Source organism: Brassica oleracea, chromosome C5 (genome assembly GCF_000695525.1).
Source record: "Brassica oleracea var. oleracea cultivar TO1000 chromosome C5, BOL, whole genome shotgun sequence".
In the NCBI taxonomy this organism is placed as follows: Eukaryota; Viridiplantae; Streptophyta; class Magnoliopsida; order Brassicales; family Brassicaceae; genus Brassica; species Brassica oleracea.
The window spans coordinates 34,341,838-34,359,044 of NC_027752.1; the positions used below are offsets into that span (position 1 = coordinate 34,341,838).

General features: G+C 33.8%; 3 protein-coding genes across 3 annotated transcripts; 2 read left to right on the forward strand and 1 right to left on the reverse strand.

Moving 5' to 3' along the window:
• Positions 1–119: 119 nt before the first annotated feature.
• LOC106295486 (T-complex protein 1 subunit alpha-like) lies at positions 120–3,971 on the forward strand. Its single transcript, XM_013731403.1, has 17 exons — positions 120–362; positions 478–542; positions 629–718; positions 818–904; positions 991–1,050; positions 1,130–1,180; positions 1,352–1,447; positions 1,587–1,652; positions 1,745–1,962; positions 2,161–2,257; positions 2,395–2,481; positions 2,601–2,735; positions 2,900–3,004; positions 3,109–3,237; positions 3,316–3,419; positions 3,514–3,604; positions 3,699–3,971. Exons 1-17 carry the CDS (start codon positions 290–292, stop codon positions 3,780–3,782), a joined length of 1,638 nt encoding a protein of 545 aa, XP_013586857.1. The 5' UTR covers positions 120–289; the 3' UTR covers positions 3,783–3,971.
• LOC106295487 (hexokinase-4) lies at positions 3,966–7,025 on the reverse strand. Its single transcript, XM_013731404.1, has 9 exons — positions 6,522–7,025; positions 6,173–6,323; positions 5,896–6,078; positions 5,531–5,605; positions 5,206–5,361; positions 5,020–5,118; positions 4,780–4,907; positions 4,557–4,635; positions 3,966–4,474 (listed from the first exon to the last, which is right to left on the reverse strand). The coding sequence occupies exons 1-9, from the start codon at positions 6,791–6,793 to the stop codon at positions 4,100–4,102; spliced, it is 1,518 nt and encodes a 505-aa protein (XP_013586858.1). The 5' UTR covers positions 6,794–7,025; the 3' UTR covers positions 3,966–4,099.
• A 3,465-nt stretch (positions 7,026–10,490) lies between these two features.
• On the forward strand, positions 10,491–14,422 carry LOC106343697 (probable protein arginine N-methyltransferase 6). Its single transcript, XM_013782984.1, has 13 exons — positions 10,491–10,853; positions 11,086–11,151; positions 11,357–11,425; positions 11,596–11,631; positions 12,200–12,265; positions 12,517–12,585; positions 12,713–12,790; positions 12,893–12,971; positions 13,070–13,164; positions 13,267–13,351; positions 13,446–13,642; positions 13,842–13,960; positions 14,038–14,422. The coding sequence occupies exons 1-13, from the start codon at positions 10,572–10,574 to the stop codon at positions 14,078–14,080; spliced, it is 1,284 nt and encodes a 427-aa protein (XP_013638438.1). The 5' UTR covers positions 10,491–10,571; the 3' UTR covers positions 14,081–14,422.
• The last annotated feature ends 2,785 nt before the right edge of the window (positions 14,423–17,207 follow it).

Genomic DNA, 17,207 nt, shown 5'->3' on the forward strand with positions numbered 1-17,207 from the left:
AGGAATATATTGCTAATTTTGACCTATTATTATAGAAGATGGGCCGGAGTATATATGGTCTTTCAGCCCAACATGAAAACGACACCGCTTCGTTCATAACCTGGCCGCACCCTCCAGAAAGAAAGAAACCTTGAAAGTTAACAAAACCCGCCGGAGTCTCACTGTCCCATCCAAGTGAATCATTTTTCATTGTTTAGAGAGGCGAACTATCTGCACTTCTCGCAGCGAGCTCAGATCTCTGATCTAGGGAACTTTTCACACCTCCCTCGTTTTCATCGCTTAACTTGATATGTCGATCTCCGCTCAAAATCCTGATATTTCCGGCGAAAGGCAATCCGGCCAAGATGTCCGTACTCAGAACGGTATCCTTCTTCTCCCCTAAGCTTTCGGCTGATTTCATTCTCAGTGTTCGATCTCTAGGGTTTGTTTACTTGTTTACTAATTTTACGTGACGTTTGATTTGATAATTATCTGCAGTGATGGCTTGTCAAGCTGTTTCAAATATTGTTAAAACCTCCCTTGGTCCCGTCGGACTAGACAAGGTACGTACTCTGGCTCTACTTGCTTTGTTACTGTGTTGAGATTTATTTATTTGGTTTCTGATTTGCATTTAATATAATAAATTCAGATGTTGGTGGATGATATTGGTGATGTGACCATTACAAATGACGGTGCTACCATTCTTAGGATGTTGGAGGTCGAACACCCTGCTGCTAAGGTTAATTATTTGATTTACATATTTATCATTACTGTACGTTTATATGCTTGTTATAGTGAGTGAATCATTAGTTACCTTGGTCTCTGTTTGTCTTGACAGGTTCTTGTTGAGTTAGCTGAACTCCAGGATAGAGAAGTTGGTGATGGCACTACATCTGTTGTTATTGTTGCTGCTGAGTTGCTCAAGGTTTTTTTCTTTTTTATTTTTATTATTCATCTTGTCTATGGTAACTGCGTCTTGATGATTAATGGTCCTATCTATGTATTTTGCAGAGGGCAAATGATTTGGTTAGGAACAAAATACATCCTACATCAATTATCAGTGGATACAGGGTAAGCTCCCACTCCTATGTAGTCACCTGCTTTCCAGATTTTTTTTCATTGTGTTCATAAGCTGTGTTACTGTTGACAGCTAGCGATGAGAGAAGCTTGCAAATACATTGAGGAGAAATTGGTAACTAAGGTTAGTCCGGTTGTGATTGTTTATATTTTCGCATCTGGTCTATTTTTTCTGAGTAGTATATACATCATGTGGAAACTTAAATTTATTTGGGACATGTGTTTGTGTCAGCGTGGTTGGGTAAGTTATCTGTCTCTGCCCCGTTACTTAACTACTACTATTGCTTTTCTATAGGTCGAAAAGCTTGGGAAAGCTCCATTGATTAACTGTGCTAAAACAAGCATGTCCTCCAAACTGATCTCTGGTGACAGTGACTTCTTTGCCAATTTGGTATACTTCCAGTTCTCATTCTTTGTCAATTACATGAGTCTGTCTTAGATATTCCGTCTAAGGTTTGGAAAAACCGTTGATATTTTTTGCGGTATCATTGCATGTTGCAACTGTTATAATCACATTTTTTATTTTCAAGGTTGTGGATGCAGTTCTGTCAGTTAAGATGACAAATCAGCGAGGGGAGATAAAATACCCTATCAAGGTCTGTTTATGCTCCTCTCTTAAAGTTTTAAACATAGCATCTCGTGTGAGGGATATTTTTGTGTTTAAACCCTTCTGCTTACTACATTGTAGGGGATTAATATCCTGAAAGCTCATGGACAAAGTGCAAAAGACAGCTATTTGTTGAATGGATATGCACTCAACACTGGCCGTGCTGCCCAAGGGATGCCATTGCGAGTTTCTCCAGCGAAGATTGCTTGCCTCGACTTTAATCTTCAGAAGACGAAAATGCAGCTGGGTGTCCAAGTTGTTGTAAACGACCCACGAGAACTTGAAAAAATTCGTCAAAGGTAACTTTCACTAAATTTCTTACATTGAGAGAGAGTACTTAGTTTTTCCTTCTACAAATGCTCTTAATCCTTATGGGGTGTACGAGATAGAGAAAGCTTAAGATATCTATCTCTATTGTACGCTTGTACTGCTTATGTCATCCATCTTCCGTACAGTGTTTCTGTATAAAAATATGTTGCTGAATATTTGTTTTACAGAGAAGCTGACATGACCAAAGAGCGGATAGAGAAACTTCTTAAAGCTGGGGCCAATGTTATTCTGACCACCAAGGGAATTGACGACATGGCACTTAAAGTAAGACTGAAGACCAATAATTTTTTTCTCTACCCTTAGGCATTACTTGGGAAGTATTTGAGTATTACTTTCCTTTATGTTTATTCGTCAAAGTTATTGAAATCCTGGTGTTCTCACTTCGTTTGCGTTTATTTCAGTACTTTGTAGAGGCAGGAGCTATTGCTGTTAGGCGTGTCCGCAAAGAAGACATGCGCCATGTTGCCAAAGCAACAGGAGCAACTCTGGTACTTCCTCAGCTATTCTACATTTTTAATATTTAAAGCACTAGATCTAAGTTACAAAAACTAAAATATGATTCTTAATTTTGAAGATTTTAAGTGATATCCTCGTTCTTTGTTTGTAGGTTACCACTTTTGCTGACATGGAGGGCGAAGAAACATTTGATCCGGCACACCTTGGATCTGCAGACGAAGTTGTGGAGGAGAGAATCGCAGATGATGATGTTGTGCTGATAAAGGGAACTAAAACAAGCAGTGCGGTATGCCATTTGCTCTCTGCTTTGGATCATGCTTAATTGTTGACACTACTACATCACACGAAATCAATCATATATTTCATTTGAAGTTATTCCCAGAAGTTATTGATTGCTATGAGAGTTTAGTCTAGTTTTGTCATGACTTGACAAGTTTTTTTGTCTATTAGGTTTCCGTGATCTTGAGAGGTGCGAACGACTACATGCTTGATGAGATGGAGAGAGCGCTTCACGATTCTTTATGTATTGTGAAGAGGACCCTCGAATCCAACACGGTAATATCCTCTTGCTACCTGTTAGAGAGACCTTCCTTGCATTTAGTAATGATTATCACATTTCTGGTTTAAGCAACACTCTACTCTGCTTCGTATCAAAACAGGTGGTTGCAGGTGGAGGTGCAGTTGAATCAGCATTGTCTGTGTATTTGGAGCACCTTGCTACAACCTTGGGCTCTCGTGAACAATTGGCAATTGCTGAATTTGCAGATGCGCTACTGATTATACCGAAGGTGCGACATATCAATTTTATTAAAATAAGCAATGTTTTCATCTGTTTCTGTTATCCAACGTTATCATCCTATTTACAGGTACTTGCAGTAAACGCTGCCAAGGATGCAACGGAGCTGGTAGCTAAACTAAGAGCATACCACCACACCGCACAAACCAAGGCTGATAAGAAGCACTATTCAAGGTAATAATGCAATACTGCTGTTTGTGTCTTCTCCCCTTGAGGTCTTGCTTGAAAGTGTTAGCTCATTTGGCTTTATCTTTAAACGCAAATGCAGCATGGGACTTGACCTTGTCAACGGAACCATCCGTAACAATTTGGAAGCTGGAGTGATCGAACCAGCGATGAGCAAAGTGAAAATCATCCAGGTAAAGCATTTTGACTTAGTTTTTCACATCAAACAGATTCTCATAAAATCGAGTTGTGTCTTTAAACTTTAAATGAGCTTTGTTGTGTGACCAGTTTGCGACAGAGGCAGCCATTACCATTCTGCGAATTGATGACATGATCAAACTGGTGAAGGAAGATGGCCAAGGCGATGAGTAACCAAACCTCAAGCTTCTCTTTGTTCGTCATATCTTTAGTGTGCGTTTCTCTGTCGGCTTCTTTTTCGAGTTGTAACAACGACATCCTCTGAAACATCGGTTTATGTTTTTTCGTTTTTTTACTTCAATTAATCTATTTCTTTTCGGATTTATCGTTTTCTGAACAATATTTTAATTCGTTGTCTTTTAATACTATAGTGTTAAAATTTTCCATTAAATAGTTAGTGTCATATAATTATGAGCAGAAGAGACTAAAATATTCACCTACATGCGTCTGAAACAATCGATTAACTATACATTCTTAAACTACGCAACTATTCATATGTTCGATATGGTTCGAACGCTATGAGATGAAGCCAGCAACAATGCAGAGCCGATGCTTGAGCCATCTTCCATGGCCTTGATCACTACTTGTCGAGCCACGTCTTCTCCCAATATATCTCTCAAAGCTTCGTCCATGTATTCTCTGAACATCCTATAATTCGAATAGAGACCACCTTCTACTGCCACCACTGTCCTTCTCATCATCTGCTTATCGCTACTTCTTCTTCTTCCTTCTCCTACGCTCCCATCTCTCCCCAGTTTCTTCAAGATTCCTGAGATTCCTGCTGCTGCTAGCCTAGCAGCTCTGCGTGTCACTACATCGCATATCTTCACTACAAGTTTCCTCACCTTCAGTGGTACCTTCGGTACCTGTTGTTATGAACAAAGGAGATGGTGGTTAAGTCATGGGATTGTAGGTAATCATTCATTTATAGGGCAAAACATCATTTACCCCTAAATGTTTCAAGATTGTTGCTACTTCATGTAACTCGGGTGTGTCATCTTCGTGCATTGCTGAGACTGAATTTGTTCTGTGATTGGAACAAGTATTTGATTTAAAACATGTGTAGATAAACTCACAAAATACAACTATTGGCTGCCATTACTTAAGCTTTCTAGCTCTGGCAAGTCGTAAAAACCTTCAGATACAGAAGAAGATACAAAAGGAAATGTACCTTAGAACAAAAGGCGTCGATAAAATGGATGAGATGGGTCCAAAGATGTCAGACTCTTGTGACATACGAAGAATTACTCTGCGGACAATGTCGCCCAGATACATCCCTCCTATCATCTTCTCAAATCCCTATATTAAAAACACCCACCAGTTCATCTTTACTGCTCATTAGTTACCTGATGATAAGCCTTAAAGCCTGATAAAACGAAAAGAGGAAAAAGAGAAGTTAGCAACACATTACCATGTCATTTGAATTCAAACTCTCTGCATCCAACTCAATGTCATATGAAGTTCTTGGAAGACGAGATGACCAAAAGTTTCCCCACTCCATGTTCACCACCTAACACATAAAGAGGAAAGCATTACAAGATAATATTTTACACTAAACCCAGAGGAATCTAAAATGCAGGTTTCTTAGAATGAATACCATGCTTCCAGAAGTTGTGCGCGGATTCTGACACTTGATTATTGCATCAGTGCGTTCGAGGTAACAAGCGTTACTACCTGTTCCAAATACAACAGCGGCAATCGTGTCTGGGTCATGATAATGTCCATAGGACAGGGCCCCAACTGTATCATTCACCTGCTTAAACAGTGAAACTAATATTAGAACCAATCCCCATGCTTCTTCCGTTAGAAAGAATTTTGTAAACGGAATATGAAACAGAAAGGAGAAATTTCAAAGGATTTGTAATGGATGAAGGAGCAGTTCCCCCAAGGATATGAGTCTATTGCAGTAACAAAGCACTTACAAGAGCTGCGACGTGTATATCCAGCCCTCTCCTGTCCACCGCTCCTTGTAGACATTCAGCAATATCTTCCCCAGCCTAAAGTAATATGATCAATGTGTCGAGAAACATAAGAAAATAGTTAACTTTAGATGCGCTACCGCTTGACGCAGCATCAGCGATTATATTTACCCCAACCGAACTCAAAATGCAAGAAGATGGATCACATTATACGTCAGCAAATTAACATAGAGAGTGAAGGTTATACGCTTGACTTGATCCAACAATTATATTAATTTCTTCACAGATTGAGATGATACAATGAAGCCTTAGAAGTAACCTTTAGATGGCAGACAAGTAAAAAGAGGTTGCAGAAAATTTGAACTAACCATTTCACTAATTGCAAAACCTTTGGTCCATTTGATGAGAACTCCTGAAGAGAGGGAGGTTTGCTTAACTGGGAAAGAAAAAGTAAACGCAAGTTCCCTTTTCACATCTTGTGAAGAAATGGACTCGTGTCCTTCTTTCTCAATAAACCTCTGCAAAGATGATGCGAGAAAGTCGAAGAGAACCTGTGAATCAAAAATAAACAAGTAGTATACTACTCTGTTGGATTTTTATAAACCGAGCTAGGAAAAGAGCAATCTTGGGGGCAAGCATAGTTACCTCGCTGGTGCTATTCAACAAAGAGGTCGGTATGCTGTGTCTTTCGATATCTTGAACTTCAAGAGACGACCTTTGGCCACCCAAATGAACTCTTATAATCCTAAAGTAAGAGCCTCCAAGATGAAGTGCGTAATAAGTTCCTCTCTCACTCCTGAGATAAAAAAGGGGTTCATACATTACATAAAGATACTTACATTATGACAATTAAGCAACTAAAAAAACTTCCAACTCCACAAAACTAACAAGCCATTTTATCAAAATAAATACTTTTTATTTCATGGTCCACACATTTGCTCTCTAACATGTCACCAAATCAACAAGCATTGAAACATGTAAGAATATCTCTCACCCATTGGGAAGATCATCGACGAAAGTGAGGAGCATTTTAAGCTTAGACCCTCCTTCAGAGACCAAGCCAGCTTGCATCTCAACAGCTATAGCATCCACCATCTGCCTCAACCTCCCCAACGGCGTCTCAAACGATTCCTCCAATTCCTTCAATAGCCCCACCACCTTCCTCCACTTCCTCCGACGTTTCACCCTCCTCCTCACCATCACCGTCGCCACCGAACAAGCCACAACCGCCGCGGCTGTCGTCAAAATCACCAGAACCCTCCCCATCCCAAAATCAAGCGTCCGTACGACGGAAGCGATTTGCAATGTCTGTAATCAGAATGTTGGCTTTTCTACAGGTTTGGGTGATGATTGGTGATCGCAGATATATCCTTGATCCGCGTATTTGTATCTCGTGGCCGGATCGTGGTCTTCGCGGGAGGATTGAATTTGGGTGCGAAAGGAGAAGATAATCTCATCAACATTTTCTTGCCTTTGATGGAAGAAGAAACAACTGTATCCCCCCAACTCTCTTTCTATTTTTAAAAATCCACTTGATTCGCCTTTGTATTCTACTTATTGGGCTTCATGTTCCAAACTCAAGCCCACTATATTTTCTATGTGTTTTCTAAATACTATTAAATAAGAAAAAAATTAAACTGCTATTTTTAAAATTCATTTTAATATCATTACTATTTTTAAAGCATTTTGTTAATTAAATCATTTTAATATCATGGTGTTCATAAAATAATTTAAAAAGGAAAATTACTATCAAATAAGTTTTACATTTCTGTTTTGGTTAGGATTCATAAAAAAACTAATGAGTGTTGGGTAATTTATTTTAGATAATTATAATTATATATTTAAAAAAAAATTTAACACATATCAAAATCATAGATTTTTTATTGACATATGTCATAATCATGTTAATTAGCAACTTTGGAACCAACTTTATGAATGTGAAATAAGAAAAATAAAATAAATTTATTTCACTCATTTCTCATCAAATTTGAATGGAACATTTTCTTTATATATATATATATATATATATTAAAATTGATAAAATGATTCTTCCATTTTAATTCAAAATAAATTTTATTTTTGATAGAATTAAAGGAATAAAATATTCCATATCAATCCATTTCATTGACATTCCAATTGAGATTTGAGTTAGAGATCTAAATTTGCACTAACTAGTTCATCGAGCTTGAAAACGCTTCTTACGATAAACATAATATATATTTTTTTTGACCTTTTGTAATGCAGAGGCATCATTGATGTTTTAAAAACATGACAATATCAATTGATTCAAACTAGTTATCAATATAAAGAGAACTTAACAACAATCCACATAATACATTCAATTTTTTTTCTAACGGAGCCGTTACATATAAGTAGATGAATTTCATTTCAAATGCACCAAAGAGCCGCTCTCTTCAAAATTCCAAAAAAGGGAAAAAGAGATTTTTTCTTAATATAAAATAGGAAAAAATATTTAAACATAAAAGGTAAAATTTCATAATTCAGTAGTTTGATGATGAGTGTATAATTTGTAGATTACTTTGCGAAAAAAAAATCAGCATGATACGATAGATTTTTTAAATGTTGAACTTCTTATAATGGTTTAGAGTGATGAAAGTAGAACCATCATACATGAATTTTTATAAGATAAATAAAACTGTTGGTTGAATAATTGTTTATATGAATTTTTGTGATTTGTAGTATAGGGTTGACCACTTAGTCTTTAAGGTTTAATTGGAATGAGTAGTTTTAATATTTCGTTGTTGTTGACTTGAGTCATTCCAACTTAACTCCAAAACACTATTTTAATGTTACTTTCACACTATTTTAGTGTAACCTATCCATCCAACATTAAAATTTAAATTATTTTAGTGCAATATTATAATTATACACTAAATTGTATAACTTTTAGTGTTGAATTGGAGAGGTTTAAGTGTGAAAATCACACACTAAACTAGTGTTTTAGAGTTAGGTTGGAGATGAAAAATTTGTTAGTGTTGAAATCACACTAAAATAGTATAAATGTAATTTTGATACTATAATAGTGTTATAAGTTGGAAATACTTTTGACGCCGTAGATTTTTATTCTGCGCAGGTAGATATTTTAACAGTAAGATTTTAGTCGTAGATTTGAAAATGCTTACTGATTTACTTGTAAATTTTCTAAAGCTAAAATATAAGTGCTCTTACAATTTTGTTTTCTACAGCTATAAAGAAAAAGTAAAAAGAAAAAATCTAGAAACCATGCGAGAGATTATGGTTTTGAAAGATATTGGGCTAAAGAAAAACTCTATCCGCTCTTCTGAAGTACTCCCAATCACACTCTTACACTTTCTCTCTCTCTTTTTTTTCTTTTCTTTGACATGATCAAATTTCTCTCTCAAAACCAAATCATGAAAAATGTTTTCGGATATTATTGGTAAAGACTGTAGCTTTAACTTTTTTTGCCGTAGAACAAGTGAAGTAGATTTTTTTGCTGTAGCTGTAGATTTTTTGGCCGTAAAACTTTGGCTGTAAAATTTTAGTTGTAGATTTTCTTTTTAAAGCACGATTGATATACATTAGCTGTAGATTAGTATTATATATATATATATATATATTAAACAACATACTAATAGAAACAAAATAAAACTTATAATAATAATAATTTTACTGAATAAATAAAAATAAAGAATTCTAAAAAAAACCATTTAAAAAAAAAGTAAAAAAAAACTTTTAATATTCTTCTTGTTCTCTCTGGATTTTTTTGGCTCTCTTGCGTAGGTAGTATATATATGTTGAGTTGTTCTTGGGTTCACCCCCTAAGGTTCAAGGTTCACCAGCCAATAGGATTTCATTATTTCAAATTTGATATCTTTTAAAAAAGGAAACAAAATATTATCAAGTTATATTATGTTTTTAAATTAAAAAGTAAAAAAAAATATAGCAGCTACAGAAAAAAGAATTAAAAAAATATTTTTAACGTCGTCAGCAAAGCATTAAACCCTAAATCCTAATCCCTAAACCCTAAATCCTAAACTCTTGGATAAACCTAAACTCTTAGATAAACCCTAAACCCTTGGGTAAACTCTAAACCTTTGGGTAAACCCTAAACCCTTGGATAAATCCTAAACTCTAAATAAAAACACTAAACCCTAAAACTCTAAATCATAAATCCTAAACCCTAAACCCTTGAGTGTTTTAGTGTTTAGTGATTTTGATTTAGAGTTTAAGATTTATCCTAGAGTTTAAGATTTATCCTATAATTTAGGGTTTACCCAAGGGTTTAGGGTTTAAGATTTAGGGTTTAGGGATTAGGATTTAGGGTTTAATGTTTTGCTGACGACGTTAAATTTTTTTTTTTTGTAATTACTACTATTTTTTATTTATTTTTTTTTACCTTTTAATTTTAAAAAATAATATAATTTGACAATATTTTGTTTTCTTTTTTAAAAGATATCGAATATGAAATAACACAATTCTATTGGTTGGTGAACCTAGAAGTTCACCCCAGGGGATGAACCCAATAATAAGTCATATATATTTACAACTAGGACTTTTAGTTTTAGTGTTTAGCTTACGTTTCGTTAGTTTTTATCTTATTTTTTGAATAAAAGTTAAATGAAATATTCCTTTTTTCTTTTGGAAAGTTCATAAAACTGAGCTGTAGAGAATTTGCTTTTCAGAGCCGTAAGCTAAAGCAAAATATGGATTTGGCCGTGAGTTTTAAAAAAATAATCAGAGCATGATTACTTTGATTTTGGGGCTGTAGAGAGATTTGAGCCTGTCTAGAGCACTCACATCACTTACCAATCAGCTCAGGTTTTTTAATTTACATACATATCGACCCTTTTAATTTGTAAGATTAATGAAAGGACCCAGAAACAGGGTTAAATGTTAAGACGGTATTTGAAAAAAAAACAATTTAGGGGGATTTTTAATTAAAAATGAAAAAAAGGAGGGTCCTTTACAATTACATTACAATAGTCAGTCGTCAAGCGTCAGAGAAGAGTCCTCTCCTCTCTCTGCTGTTTGTCTCTCTCTCTCTCTTGGTTTAACTGAAACTATGCAATCTGGCGGCGATTACACCAACGGTTTCCACGGCGGGCTTCAACGGGACGAGAAGCAAGTCCCCGTTCTCAGCTCTCTTGGCCGAGCCAAGAGGCGCAGTCGCGGCGGAGCTCGTGACCCTAGAGGCGGTCTCACCAATGGTGAGCTTAGGGTTTCCGACCAGATTAGCGAGCAGAAGCCACTGGAGAGCCAGGAATCTCCTCCGCCTTGTACCGACTTCGATGTCGCCTATTTTCATTCCTATGCTCACGTTGGGATTCACGAAGAGATGATCAAGGTACGCCTTCATCTTACTACTCTGGTATGAGAGCTTGAAATTGAAAATGAAAATGAAAGTTAAAGTTGAATTCTTTTCGATTTGGTGAAGTTGCCCTCTGAGCAATTGGTGTATGTTAGTTTCAAGTTTTGTGTCTTCATCTTCATTAAAGTTTCATTCTTTCTTCTCTGCAGTTTTTTTGTTGTTCCTTTGGAGTTCTCACTTCTCTGTTGACTTTTATTGGTTGATACAGGATCGGGCGAGGACGGAAACGTATAGAGAAGCTATAATGCAGCATCAGAGCTTAATCCAAGGAAAGGTACTACTCTCTTTTTGTTGTAATTTTGTCCTTGTAGATGATATTGACGAAGATTCAGACTGGTAATTTTGTTTAGTTTTTGCTTAGCCTGTGTCAAGATTCGATTCCTTTGTGTGAAGGCTTTCTTTAGCAAAATGTTTTTGTTATTTGGTAATGTTAGTATTTTGTTTCCAAAACCTTTTGCTGCAACGATTGCTTGTAACAGGTTGTGGTGGACGTTGGCTGTGGAACAGGCATCCTTTCAATCTTCTGTGCCCAAGCGGGTGCTAAACGGGTATGACTTATGTGGAGACACAACTTTGTTATGGAACATTTTGAAGATTGTAGCATTATATATGGTTACTATGTGTGTATCTAGTTGACTGTTGTCCGTATATATTCCATAGACCACAAGGTAAACCAATACTGTTAATGTGTTTCTTACAGAAGTTAATGTTCTTACAGGTATATGCTGTAGATGCAAGTGATATTGCAGTCCAGGTACTATCCAGTTACTTAGGCATAGACGATTTCTCTCTATTATCTTATCCTTTGTTTCTATTTTTCTGCAACTTCCGTGAAGTGATGACTGATGAGAGTAGCCATTTCTTATCATCAAGTGTTAATGGCTTGGAAATTTTCCAGAATAGTTTTTTTTTTTTTGTCATTTTTATAAAACCTGTTGTCGTATTTTAAACTTTGAACTTGGAATTGGTGAAATATGTCTATAGTGTACTGATGATAGTATGTCTTATTGTCTTGAAATTTTCACAGTTAAGTTGACCCTAACCTAGGCTTTGTTTGTATTTTAGTACTGCTCTAGTCACTACTTGATGTTTTGTGTCACTCTTGACATTTAATCAGACCAAGAAAACAAATCCTTAGAATTTTTCTGAAGTATTGGGCTCTGTGAAGTTGATCTAACTCACATATAATTTATTACGAGTTTGGTGTCTTAGCTCTGCATATGATATTCATTAAAAATTGTTTCCCTATCAGAGTTGAAATGCTTATCTGAATCATACTAATGGCTTCTATTCATTCTTTGTTGTTCTCCTAATATCACTAGGCAAATGAAGTTGTAAAAGCCAACGGTTTATCTGACAAGGTTATTGTTTTGCATGGGAGAGTGGAGGTAAATTCTGTTATATAATCTGTCCTGATGTGTCAGACTGAGACATGCTTAAGGTTGATGTCTATATAAGTTGCCAAAAGATAAATTGGTGTCCCTGTACAGAAAGATGCGAAATTAAATGATTGAGATGAAGAATTTAGGATACTATATACCTTTACACCAGTGCACCACCATTGAGGTGGATTGATTGGGTGCAACAATCATCCAAGTTTGTTCTGTAGTAATTCTTCTTTCGTTATAATGTTCTTCAGGATGTTGAAATCGACGAGGAGGTTGATGTTATAATTTCAGAGTGGATGGGTTACATGCTCTTGTATGAGGTTGTTTCCTTATCTTGTATATTTAACTTTTTATGTTGATGTCCAAATGATAACCTACCTAATTATTAAACTTACTTAACTCTCCCTGGTCTCTCATTCTCGTATTATGTTTGTTGATGTGATGTAGAGCATGCTGGGAAGTGTTATTACAGCTAGAGATCGCTGGTTGAAGCCTGGAGGTTTAATTCTCCCATCACATGCCACTGTATGATTATGATCTCTTCAAATATTATATCACAGTATGCTCTAATGACTTTTGTGAAACAAGGCAACATTTAATATCTTGTTATTTACTTTGTGTTGACAGTTGTACATGGCACCTATTTCACACCCTGACAGATACAGTCACAGCATTGATTTTTGGCGCAACGTTTATGGAATTGATAGTAAGTATTATATCAACTTTAACTTTGAGGCAATCACTAAAGTTTAAAAAAGTACCTCGCAGTAAGGTTTCAGTAATGATGTATGATGTGGTTTGCAGTGTCTGCAATGATGCAACTAGCAAAACAGTGTGCATTTGAAGAACCTAGCGTGGAGTCCATATCAGGCGAAACCGTTCTAACATGGCCCGAAGTGGTATTTTTCCTTGTTCTCCAAGTGCTTGTTACCTGCAATCTCTTTGGGATATCTGCAATGTTAACTGCGCTACTGAGCGAGTATCTATCCATTTAAATGCAGGTTAAACATATAGACTGTCAAACAATAAAAATCCAAGAGCTAGACTCTGTTACTGCAAGATACAAATTCAAGTCAATGATGAGAGGTATATCACTTTCCATCAACTATCCGTGCGTTTTTATGTTCATCTAAGAGAGAGGATTACTCTGTGCTGAGGCTTTTTCCTTTTCTTGTTGTAGCACCAATGCATGGTTTTGCATTTTGGTTTGACGTTGAGTTCAGTGAACCTGCCAAGAATACTAATGCAACAAGCGTTGCTAATAGGTCCTCATCAATAAGTCCTTTTACCGAAGGAAATCAGAAGAAGCGGAGTAATCCGAATGATGCACTCGTGCTGTCCACCTCTCCTGAGGCTCCTCCGACGCATTGGCAGCAAGTAAGACCATGTTTTTTTTTTTGCATTTACTTCCCAATTTTTTCAAAACTCTTTTTTTTTTTGTGCACTTTCAAAATTCTTATCAGTTTTACTTTTCAGTGAATCATCTAAATTGATTCTATACAGTATAAAACATGGTAATGTTATGGAAAAAAATAGCTTACACGTTGTGACCATTTGAACCACTTTTCTTGTACAGACGATTGTATATTTCTATGATCCAATAGACGTAGAGCAAGACCAAGTCATTGAAGGTTCCGTTACTCTTTCTCAAAGTAAAGAGAATCGGAGGTTCATGAACATCCACCTCGAATATACGTGAGTAACCAACTCACTCTTTTACACATTTCAATTTTTCCGAGTTCCACCAATGCTTAATCTTGCGGTTTTTGCAGCTCGGCCGGCCGTTCCTTTGTGAAGGAGTCGGTAATGCGTTAAGAAGGCGAGAGATCTCTGACAATATCTCCTTAATCTAGAAGCTCTGTAAGGTTGAGTCTCTTTTGCCAAAGCAATCATTAGTTCATAACTGAAACCCGAAGACATAGGCAAAGACAAGCTATTGTTAGTCTGCGAATTCATATGTTCTTGTAAGAATATTAAGTTTTAGATCAGATGGAAGCAACTATAGGACATTGTTCTTGAAGCCATTTAGCTTCTTTACTAGTTACTCAACATAGCATACTTCTCTATGACTGCTTTTATTGATCATGCATTTTATTTTTTGTACTTTTGTGTAACTAATACATTAAGGTCGGCATAGTCAAATTTATGTGTTTAAAATAATTTATCCTCCGTTATTAGTTAGTTAGTAAAATCTATCAAATGGAATTTAAACGGTAATTTACAGTTAAAAATAAATTAATATAAATATCATTTCATATGAATTATGATACTGCATTTTTAAAAATAAATTATTTTTTTATTTCTTTATTTCATTTTAAAGAAGTTAAAATTCCTAAATATATATATTATTTGGAAATAAGCATTTAAAGTACATATTAATATATATGTATATATATGTTTCTTACAAAATAAAGTTTGAAAGAATACAAATTCTATTTTATTTAAAATTTAAATGTTAATATATTTTAAATATATTGAATATCTTCAAATTAACTTAAATTACGTTTTTGCCAAAAAAAAAAAAATCAGGGTGCGGTGTGAATTTAAAAAAAAATATTGTTTCATTTGGTTCAATTCGAATTTTTGAGAGTTTGGTTCGGTTTGGATCTTTGCGGGTTTGGTTCAGGTTTGTGTTCGGATAACCTATTTTAAAAAAAATTCAAAAATTAAAGTTCCTATATATTTTAAAATTTTCAAAATCTAAAAACAAAAATAATATATAACATATAAATTTGAATAATGTATACCAAAATACTTAAACTTAACTTAAAAATTGGTTTAGCTTAAATATTTGGATATGAAATCAATAGGTATTTTAAGTATTTTAAGTATTATATTTTCAAGTATTTTGGACAACTTAAAAACGTCTTATATATTTTGTATATTTTTTAGATATCAAATTTAAAAATAATTAATATATTTGAGTGTATGAATCTTGTTCGGATATATTCAAATACCTAAAATATTTCGGTTTGGATCGGGTTCGGTTCCGGTTCACTAAATACCAAAATTTTGAACTCATTCGGATATCTAACCAATTTTAGTTAAAGTACAACATTATTCTTTGGATCGATCTTGGTTCGGTTTTTTGGATTCAAATTTTTTGTCCAAACCTAAATTTTTATTGTGACAAAATTTTAAACGAAAATGATGATGGTTCATATTGATTTTGGGTATGCAATAATTTTTAAACCAAAACATATTTTACTATATATGTGGTTCATTTAGTTAATCTTTAAACATTGTTCTATGTAAATTTCAAAATTAAAATATTAAGGTCTTAATACTCTTTCAATGCAAATTTCAAAATTAACATATTTACGTATTTTAAATGGTACATAGTTTAATTTAAACGATATTAATATATATATTATTTAATATGAATATCTAATAAATAAAAATTCATATTAATACGACTGTATGATCATTTGTATCTTGTTATAACAAAAACATAAGCCATTGATCACAAAACTTTCAAAAGAATTTTTAACATTTTTTTGTAATTTGAAGTCGTTTCAAAAAATTCAATATATAACATATAAGGAAAAAATCAAAATTTTATTATATGGCTAATGTGATTGTTTAATTTATTTTAATAATATAACTTAAACAAAAATGAGGAAAGATGTAAAAATTATTATTAAATCTTTATTATTTATAATCATTAATTGTCATATATATGTTAATCGTTATACGTAACTCCGTAACTTTTATTTAAGGAAATAATACATGTTTCTTATATTTTGGGTTAATATAATATTTTCTGGTAATTGAATTTTGGACCAACATTTTATTCAATTGATTCCTAAGCTGTCACATAAGATTAATTGCATCTTAATTAAGTGACAACTTAGCAAGACTTTTTTATAATTATTACAACTATATGTTACAATTTTTTTAATGTTTCTTTATTAATATAAAAGGAAATTGTAACAATAATTTTACAAAATCTATTAGATTTTCAACAAAATTTTAAAGTGAACAAATTCTCTAAAATTTTTGATCCAGTTAACCTTTTTACTGTTCCTGTGAGAGAACTTTTATATTTATTTTATTTATAGATATTTACAATATATCATAAATTCTTGTTATTGAAAACATTATCAATCAATGATATTATCCTTAGACCATCTCCAATGATTCACTTTATTTCTCACTCTAAAATAATAACTCTATAATATTGTTGTGATATACTTCGTTGGTACACTATTTTAGAGTGGAAAATATAGTGATGAACAAAAAAACAACAACTTACTATATATATAGAATAAACTCATCTTTTGCTCTATTATAGAGTGAAAAATAGAGTACTATTAGAGCATTTTTACTTTAAACTCTATTTCAGAGTAGAAAATAAAGTGGGGCTGGACTACATAGGATAAATTATCATTTAAAAACCTTAACAAATTATGAAAAATTCCCTCCAATCCCTACCATAAAAGTCTTTACATATAAAAAATACTAGGATAAGACCAGCGCCTTGCGCTGGGTGAATTTATTTCTATATATTATCGATAATTTTTTTTATATATATACAATATTTTTTTGTTGTTATTATATAATTTCTTTCCGATATATCAGATCAATTTTTATTAAAAATGATGAAACAAAACTATAATTAATACTTCATGGGTTGATCGGGTTGGACATTAAACAAATTATGACATAAAAATCTTATTTTTTCCATCGAACACATTCTTGAAAAAAATGAACAGTATTGTTTTCACAGTTGAATTATTTTAACTTTTATCTTCCATATTGTTTTGAAAGCTTTCAAATCAACCATCGAATTGATACATGTCATTTTAATGTTTTTAGTCGTATACTCAAGGAAAACTTACATTTTTGAAATTTAAAGTCGTTTTAAAAAAATCAAAACATAACATATAAGAAAGAATCTAACATATAAGAAAAATATAACATATAAGGTGTCCTCATTTTT